Below are 9,809 nucleotides of genomic sequence, written 5' to 3' on the forward strand. Positions count from 1 at the left end.
TTTTACATCCTAGCTGAATTGGAAATGATTTATGTAGACAGTTTATTGAGTCATTACACATGTACAAGCTTCAAAAATGATCAAAATAACCTCAAATTTGGCAATTAATGGCATATTACAATCAACATTGTTAAATCATGGTCATTTGTAATTAAAATTGGTCATGCGTGAACATTTACAGTAAAATCTGCTCAATCATGACTAAAATCAACCACTCATAGTCAAACATACATGATCATTTAGCCAATAATTAAATATAATAGCCAAATCAGTTATGACAGTTATACATAGTCAAGATAGTCAATCATATTTGTTATCATACACAATAATTTAAGCTCTAATTGACCATCATAGCCGAAGCTCAAACTCAATTCGATACATCAACCGAGCCTTCATGCTAAAAACCACATAAACTCAAAAGTCAAAACGATAATACAAAAGTCATTTTACGACGCACACCGACTTTTCTTTTATTTCGGCTCAATGCAGTTTTCTAACAACCTCAACAAGTCATCTTCTTCAAAACAAAATAAATAAACAGATCTATGATATAACAAAAACCCATGTTCACTAGTTTTTATAAAGCTCCATACATAAATGAAACTAGAAGCACCACCTGTGTAAGGTTGACTAACAATCTGAACTTCAAAATCTTTATAGATAACCGTTGCGACTTCATTTACTTAGACTTCTTGGTTTCAGAAACCCTTGCCCCTGCAATCTTGCAAATTGGTTCGCTTTCAGGCCGAACAAGTTTCAAAGCCAGATGAACTTTGAGATCCCCCATTACTAGCTTCTGGCCCACATCTAACTCACTCAGATCTACCTCGATAAAGGGCGGGATTATATCTGCAGGGCATATGAACTTCACTGTTCTCTTGATGATGTTTAAATAAGACCCTGCCATTATTCAGAATTCATCCATTATTACTTTTGAATAATCAGAATCAGATATTTTAGATGTGTGTCTATGAACGTTCATTTATTGTTTGAAATATAAGAACATACAAGATTACAAATAATAGTTTTGTTAATCGAGATATAAACATCAAGAAAACCGCAATCATTTTGACTTTTGTTCGTGATGGCGTTTTTTGGGGCTCTAAAGATACTTGTAGCACGTCGAATGATTTGAAGGCTTAAAAAAACTGAAGTATACAACAAAAAGATTTGTAGCACTAAACATTTATATATTACCATCCTAAGAAATGGTATTTAAAAAGCTAATTCACATAAGACATTCAGTTATATTATTATAATCACTAGAAGTGTCATTTACAAATTAATGAGTCAGGTTTAGTAATGTCTAAATCACACACAGGTTAAATAAAAATAACACCAAAAGAGAATACAAGTCAATCGGGCAAACAACTTTAATCAAAGTCTTAGATTATAAGTGTAATAATGTTGTTTTATAGTCATATATAATGTATTAATTATCTATTAAGCATTTAAGAATGTACACAAAAGTGTTTTTGGTCCACCTAAACCAACCAGTAGTAAAAACAACTTTTTGACCCGAACGCATTTTGACAATTATGTTAGCTATACGTGATAAAAAGTTTTTTAAAGTTGCAGGAACACTATTACTGAACTGTTAACATATGATTCACACAACATTTAACATTAAAAGAACCGGAATTCAACACAAAACAACTATACACAAAATAAGAGAAGCAAATGCTTCGATAACATGAAAATAATGCATCAAAAAATAGTATTTTACCTTTCTTCAATCCAGGTGACACGTCATCTCCAATAAACACGAGGGGAACATCAACTTTCAATAAAGCATTAGACGGTGCTCTCATAAATGTAACATTAAGCACAGCATCTGTACTAGCATGAAGATGAAGCTAACACCGAAAAACAAATTAATAACTTATGAGTGTCATTTCCAAGAATCCAAATTATTAACACATTTTTAAAATTATGTTTCTTAGTAAAATTTTACATACCAATCGAGGCAAGACACGAACTTTTTCAATAATATCCTCACTTTCAGCATCAGGCCGAACCTCGAGATCAAAAAGGCGTGACAGAAAATAAGACCGACCAAGGTGATTTACAAGCTTCTTGATCTGATTATTCTGAACGGATATGAGGCGTTTATTACCGCCATGCTGTCCATCCTCTTGCTCAAACACAATGCTCGGGACCCGTCCCGCCTTGCGCTCTTTAGCAGATATGTTTTTCCCAGACTGCACGCGTGGCAATGCAACAATTGTCTCTGCATACTTCACATCAGGCTTTGGAAAACCATCAAGATAAGTGAGTGGAATTTCATTGTTTTCTTGAACTAAAGCTGCAGCGGTGGACGATTGTCTGATGTGGCGGAGTAAGGCTCTAGTGAGCACTTGGCGTGGAGCCAACATTTGATTTCTGAGAAAAAAAAGTCAAATAGTCAAGGTTACTGCCACATCATCACTTCAACCGAGCAACCAGAATCATTCTGATCTTACATACACCACAATTTTTGGCACTGAAATTGTAACTAAATAGCATTCAATATCAATTATCAGTTGAAAAGTAGCCAATATAATCTTAAAAAAAAAATCATAAACATATTTACATGCTCATATGTTAACATTTACCATTACATAAGCTTCAAATCTACCATTTAAATTACTGAAATCCTAACTGTCATAAGAACAGCGCCGGCCCTAGGGTAGTGAAAGCCGGACAACTAGCCGAGACCCGTAATCTTATATATATATATATATATATTATAAAAAATATATATAAAATACTTATATCTTAAATATTTGTGCCCAAATCTTCCATTTAAGCCTGTCCAAACTAAACTTAAAAACTAAAAGAAAAATCAAAATAACACGTTAGGGCATACGGGCCTTTTTATTTCGGCTAAGCCAAGGTATTTAAATCCTCGAGGCCGGCCCTACACACATACGAATGTCATAAATGAATAGGACTAACAATCGGGTACATGTTAAAGACACTATAAGACCCGTTAATAAAAAAGGTACGGTATGTGACTTTTTTTATTTTATTTTCTTAGATAACCAAAATTAGTCGGCTAGACTCTATCATTTTCCCTTATTGGTATATAGTCATAATAACATATAAAGTAGTTAAACGAGTCGTATTCAACGTGTGATACTTGTGTTAAGACACGAATTGCCAGCCCTAGAAATGAACATATATGTAGTGACAGAATATAATAGGGTTAAGGGTTTATCAATACAATAACTACCTAATTTCAATCTTTTGAATAATAATAAGATTTTTAATGTACTACAGCATGTCAGCTTAATTAAATTTGGCAATCAGAAACCTAACAAATTACTTTGTAAATGATTTATTATTATTATCGTGTACAAATTTATAAGCCAGGTTAGGGTTACCAGATTGACACGTGGCGGTGGTCGGACTTGGAACTACGGTGGTCGGCGATTCGCCGGTAGATGTTAAAGAGGCGGAGGTGTTATTATTGTGTGATGATGCGAGTGGAGGATCTGAATGAGATCATAATAAGGTTTATGGGCCAGGAAGTAAGGCCCAATCTGCTACTGGGCCGGAGGTTAAAAATGACCGAAAAGTCCACTGGGAAGGTCTTTTCTTTAGAGGTGTACAAAACCGGTTTTAAACCCAAATTAAACCGGTTTATATACCGAACCGGTTTGGTCAACGGCTGGTGAAAGCCTGTTTGACTCAAACTGGTTCGGTTTACAAACGGTTTAGAAGCAAGATAGGCCGGGTTGGTCACGTCGTTTCGGTCCGGTTTTAAACCTGTTTTTCTCAAACCGGTTCGGTTTTAAAACTTGTTTGATAATTCTTAAGATGAACCGGTCCTGAAACTGGCAGTTTGGGTCGGCTCGGAAACCGGTTTGGGTGAAACCGGTTTTAAAACCCAAACCGGTTCGGTTCGGTTGCCTAAAACCAGTCCCAAATCGGTTTTTTTGTACACCTCTACTTTTCTTTCGTAAACTAACGAACATAAACACATGTCTCGTGTATTAAACTTTGTTTGTTTAAATTTGTTTGCGTTCATTTATGCCTGCTGCTATACGTTTGTTTGCTTACGTTCGTTAATATACGCGTTTAAAAACTTTTAAGCTCATTACAATATAGTCTATTTTTAATAATTGTTTTCTTCTAGTGTACGCCTCTTATTTAAACTCTTTAGAATGTGAAAATCCTATCCTTCTAAAACAAACATAAACAGATAATGGAGTCTTCTCGATTTGGGCTTGTTTCAACTTGAGCAACCCAGTTTACGCCAACTTATGAATGTCTTTTTTTTTATATTATTGTTTTGTGTTCTACTTATTTGCTTATTTACAGCTGAGACAATTGTTTTACATTCCCATGATCAAAACTTTAAATTTGTATTCTCTACTTGAAGAGACGTGGATCGACTCACTGGTGGACGATCAACTTTCCTCGGGTGTGATTATACTATTTCACCGATGGTTTTCTTGGATCTGTGTTCTTCCACCTACAAAATGAACAGCACCGTCAACTTACCCCTCAGAAAGGGACAGAGGGGTCCTCTTTGGGGTAACCCTCCGGTGTGAGAATAAGTATTTGTGGGAGAAGATAATAATATGAGAGTAAGGAAATCTGGAGAATATTGCTTAATAGCTGAATACTCTGTGATTGGATGTGATTGTGTATGTTACTGGCTGTAACTGTCTGTGATTGAATGTAATTGAAAGTGATTGAATGTAATTGAAAGTGATTGAATGTAATTGAAAGTGATTGAATGTCTCTCCTTGTGGAGTTGATGCTGTATTTATAGTGCTAGGGTTTCCACTGATTGGGCTCAGCCTTGTTGGCCTCCTCCAATTGCTCTGCGCCACGTGTCCTCTGGGACACATGGTGCTTTCTCATTGGTTATAATCACGTGGTGGCACATGAGTTATGCTGAGTTGTCCACCTTTCATTTGGCAGCTGTCAACATCAGCATATTCTTATTCCTTAAAAAGATACCTTCTGGAAGGTTGTCTGACGTGCACAATCAAGGTTGCCCTAATCCTGATTTGGATAAGGGCGAGGTTGATTATGTGCATGTATGATATGCGCCTATCCTGAGGATGCGCGAGGTCTTCTCTTTATTCTCACGCGCAGATGTTTCATGCGCAGATGTGATATGCACAAGCATGTGATATGCGCCGCGCGCGGATGCGCCACGCGCATATGTGATATGCGTGAGCATATGTGATGCGTGAGCATCTGTGGTGCCTGAGCATATGTGATGCCTGAGCATATGTGATGCGTGAGCATCTGTGGTGCCTGAGCATATGTGATGCCTGAGCATGTGATGCATGAGCATATGTGATATGCGTGAGCATATGTGATATGCGCCATGCGCATAGGTTTTGGCTTTGTGCCTTCATAATATCTTGATTTCAAGTCTCTTGTCTGTATCTTTGTGGGTTGACCCGCCTCGTTCGTTGTTGAGGCGGGTACATACCTCTTCAAGCCCCCCCAGTCTAATGTGTGTCTTGTCTCGCGCGAGCGATGCAAGATAGATATTAGACTTAACAGTTTGCTCTTTTAGTAGGGGTTTGTTTTTTTCTTCTTATTACTCGTCATTGCGCGAAATTCTATCCTTTTGGTTGAAAACGAATCGTCTATGTACGTGATGGAGACGTGTCAGACCTTTCGTGTGCTCGAGGTGCTACAGTTGCCTTTCGTGTCCCCTCACATAGTGTCAGGAACACGTATCGCGCTCGCATTGGTCCGTTCCTGCTAGTGGTGGCGCTTGAACTCTGGCAACAGCTGTATTATTTCTTTTCGTGTCCCCTCACACAGTGTGATTGACACGTGTCGCGCTTCCGTTGGCTTACACCTGCGAGTGGGGGCGCGTGAAGTCCGATCAGCACCCATTTTTCTCTCTCCTGGGCCTATAAAAGCCAGCCCTTGGAGTTTTTTTATCCTTCATCTTCTTGTTTATTCAGAGCTTTTCTTTCTTTCATTCTATTCCGATTAGCTGTCTCCTGCTTCCAAGTCTCTGTTCTTCAGATCATCCTTTGTTCGTTGTCACAGTTGTATGTCTGATAGCTCAGACAACACAACCCCCCCCCCCATCCATTGCCGTAGAAAATCGTTAGTAATGTCTACATTGAAGAAGACCGGCAAGGGGAAGAAGGCTGCTGAGGCCTCATCGGAGGAGGTAGGGAGGACCAAGGCCGTGAAGAGGTGGAATGAAATCCCCTACAAATTGAGGCAGGCTGATCTTGACAGCCTTATCGCCTCTCAGGGTTTCCTCCCTGTGTTTGGCTGCATGTTGCCTGGGGCCGGGCAAACGGCGGCGGACCCGACTACCGGCTATATATCCCTTTATAGCCATTTTTTCACCCACTGCAACCTTCGTCTCCCGATGACAAGGTTTGTGGGTGCACTGCTTAAATTCTATGGGATTCATATATCCCAAGTCCATCCGTTTGGACTTGTGCGCATGACTCACTTTGAGTTCATGTGCAAATCCCAGCGCGAGGAGCCCACCCCTCGGCGCTTTCAGTTTTTTTACAAGCCCAAGATCCAAGATTCTTGGTTCTCATTTATTCCTCGCAGTCAGAAGGTGAAGTGCTCCACTGTTTCATTCAAAAGCCTTCATGACTGGTCTGAGAGGTTTTTTTACATAAGGGCTGGTGTGATCCCCATCCGTATGACCATGCGCGCCATTTCTTCTGCGCCTGCGGATGTGGGTGTCCTCAAGAACCCAACTGGCGCCTGGGTTAATAAGTTGACCGCTGAACCATCCCCCGCCAAGAACATTTGTGAGGAGGCGCTGGTGGGGGTTGGTATGAGCAAGAGGTGGGCAGACAGCGCGCTTGAGCCCGTTATCCAAGTCGACGGGTTGTGTAAGTTAATCTCATTGCTTTACTTTTGCGCGAATATAATCCGTTTTTTTGATATCATTTGACTTGTTTTTGTGCAGTCACCAAGGATTATATCCACGCCGCCTATGATGAGCATATGGAGGGTGGCTCCGTCGCGCTCGGCGCTGGGGAGGTTGGTTTCCCCGATCGCTTCGATGACATGTTCATCCCTGTTGATCTGGGATTTGTCTTCGACAGCGATGCGCCTGGTAAGCCTTTGTACTTATGCATTTTCCTTTATAATACCAAATTTTGCTAACACTTCTGTTGCATGTACTGTAGATGCGCTCGAAAACTACGAGCTGGAGCTCGCGGAAGAGGAGGAGGAAGAGGAGCCGCCCCAACTAAAGCGTAAAGCTAAGGGGAAAACTGGCGCAGGGGCCAGTAAGAAACAGAAGAAGGATGATGCCCCTGTTGTTCAGGATCCTCCTACTCAGGCGGGGGGATTTGGGAAAACCCAGGAGTTTACCACCAAGGTTTCCTTGTCTTCCCTGCCTCAAAAAGTGGGCAGACCTCCTGTCCACCTGAGGTATGGTGCCACTACTTCCTCCATTCGCGTGGCGGAAAAGGGAAGCGGTGTTGCGCCTTCGACAGGTATACTTTGCTTATTCTTGATGTCTCTATGAGCGCGATTCTGATAGAGTTACTAATGAATCTTTGCTCTCTCCAATGTTTGTAGAGCCGGCGACAGCGCAACAAGATCCCGAGGCTGCGCCGGAGGTCGCTTCGAAGTCCCCTGTTTTACCCTCAAAGAAGGGTAGAATGGATTTCATGGCGATGTTTGCTTCGCGAACGGAGTTGCGCCAAGGTACGTATTGCGCTCTTATTTTCTGACTTTCTTTTAGATCAAGTCATGAACCATTTCTTTTTGTTGATTTTTTCATAGAAGCCGTAGCTGTCGCACAAGCTGCTGGCGGCACTCCTGGCGCCGGTGCCAGCGCCGTTGGCTCTGCTCCCGCTCCTGCAAGCGATGAATCTCCCCTCATCGGGATTACTAAGGAGCAGGAGGCCGTTTTGCGCGCCGACCTGGCGGCGTCGAGACCTCCCTCACCTCCTCCTGCGCACAGCCCTCCTCGCAAGACCGATTTTGGCTCTGGTCACAGGAGAAAAGGCCTGTTTCCGAGGAGGATGAGGAGTTTGAAGTTGAAGACTCCGACCGCGGTCGCGCCAGTCCTGCAGCGCCACGAGGCTTCGCGGCGGAGCCTTCTCGTGGGGCTGGCGCTGACTTTTCTGATTTATCCCCGCAGGTATAGTTTCTTTTTTGCTTCGCTGCGCGTACTTCCATCTTAATGTTTTGATGACTTAGATACTTACTTTGTTTTTGCAGGAAGCCGATCACATTTACCGCCCGAGATGGAATATTACTGAAGACAACACATTTCAGTCCATGGGTGTGTGTGCGGAATTCTGGGCTCATGCTGTGCCTCCATCTGAAAGGAGGTTCCAGGAGTACCGCGCTCGCGACGACTTGCTCAATGATCATATGTTTGCTGGGTCGTCCTTCTTTGCTGCCTCCCAAGAGCTTCGCTCTGATTACGTAAAAGTACGTGATGCTCTTGCGGAAGCCAAGCAAAAGGCTAAGGTGTCTGCTTGGCATCTTTCTGATGCTCGCGAGAGAGCTGAGAAGCTCCAAGCAGAGCTCAGTGAGAACAGAGCAAGTGCCAACAGCGCCTTCGTGAAGCGCGGGCATGAGCTTCAGGCTGCGCGGGAGAAGTTACAAGCGGCGGAGGCGGACGCGGCCAAGTACGCGCGCAGAGCACGCGACTTGGAGCTGGAGGCGGAGGCGCGTGACCAAGCTCTTGTCCAGTCTATAACTGAAAAATCATCGCTGGAGAGTGAGGTTGCGCGCCTGAAGAGGGAGCTGGCGGCCGCGCAGGCCGATAAAGATGAAGCATTGGCGACGGCAGCGTCTAGCCAGGAAGCACTTGATGCTGCGCGGGCGGAAAAAGAAGAAACCTTGGCGGCAGCAGCGTCCGACAAAGAGGAGCTGAAAAAGACTAAGGAAACTGTTGAGTTATTAAACTCTCAGGTTCCTGCCCTTGAGACGTCTGTTGCTGGCCTCGCGCAGGATCGCCAATGGCTAATCTCACAGGGCATGACTCGTTGCGCTTTCGCGATGAAATACTCAGACGAGTTTCAGGCCCTTGTGATGGACTGCAACGCTGCCGCGCGCTTGGTGGGTCGAGCTGAAGGGTTTACGGATGGCTATGAATATGGCATGTTGAAGAAGAACCCATCCGAGTACCCTTATCAGAGCGACGCTGCCTGCGCGGAGATGGCCGCGATGGGGGAGAAGTATATGAATACTCCCATTCCCCTCCTTGCGCAGGTATTTTAACCTTAATGAGATTACCTTGACTTATTTTCTAAGTCTTTTTGTACTCATATTTTTGCTTATGATTTGCAGATATCCGCGCTTGCTGACCAGCCCGACCTCGGCGCGCTAAAGAAATTACTTGACGAGTGCGAAGGGGCTGGTGGCGGCGATGATGGCGCGGGGAATGCTGCTCCTGCAAGCGGCTCTGGCGTGGCCAAAGGATCCGCTCCTGACACTGTTGTGATAGAAGACTCCATTCAAGATGAACAACTTGACTATGGTCAGTTTGGAGATGACGAGGAGCAGGCTGCGCCAGATGCCGAGGGCGATGATGAGGATGATGAAGAGGCTGATGTCAACGTGGAGACTTGAGAAGCCCTTCATGTTTTTTTTTTTTTTTTGTAGTTTGTATCTCATCTTGTAAACTTGTAAATTTCAACGCTTTGGAATGAAATTTTGTTTTTCCCTTATTCGCATCTTGCGCATTCCCCATTCATCTCTTTATACAGCATGTTTGCTTGTTGAATATAAGATATGCTTGCACGTTGAAATAAGAACAAGGTTGTAAGGAAATTATTATACTTAATCCTTGTCATATTGTAAGTGATTTTGCCATATCTTGATTATGTTGACACGTGCTTTGG

At 42.9% G+C, this 9,809-nt stretch overlaps 1 protein-coding gene across 1 annotated transcript; it reads right to left on the minus strand.

Annotated features, from left to right (window-relative positions):
- Nucleotides 1-289: 289 nt before the first annotated feature.
- LOC143550033 (uncharacterized) lies at nucleotides 290-2,486 on the minus strand. The gene is made up of 3 exons (XM_077040771.1): nucleotides 1,959-2,486; nucleotides 1,727-1,856; nucleotides 290-900 (listed from the first exon to the last, which is right to left on the minus strand). The coding sequence occupies exons 1-3, from the start codon at nucleotides 2,373-2,375 to the stop codon at nucleotides 680-682; spliced, it is 768 nt and encodes a 255-aa protein (XP_076896886.1). The 5' UTR covers nucleotides 2,376-2,486; the 3' UTR covers nucleotides 290-679.
- Nucleotides 2,487-9,809: the final 7,323 nt, after the last annotated feature.

The sequence above is a fragment of the Bidens hawaiensis genome, unplaced genomic scaffold (genome assembly GCF_021521415.1).
Source record: "Bidens hawaiensis isolate Kalapana, Puna unplaced genomic scaffold, B.hawaiensis_p1.1 tig00015918_1, whole genome shotgun sequence".
NCBI classification, from domain to species: Eukaryota; Viridiplantae; Streptophyta; class Magnoliopsida; order Asterales; family Asteraceae; genus Bidens; species Bidens hawaiensis.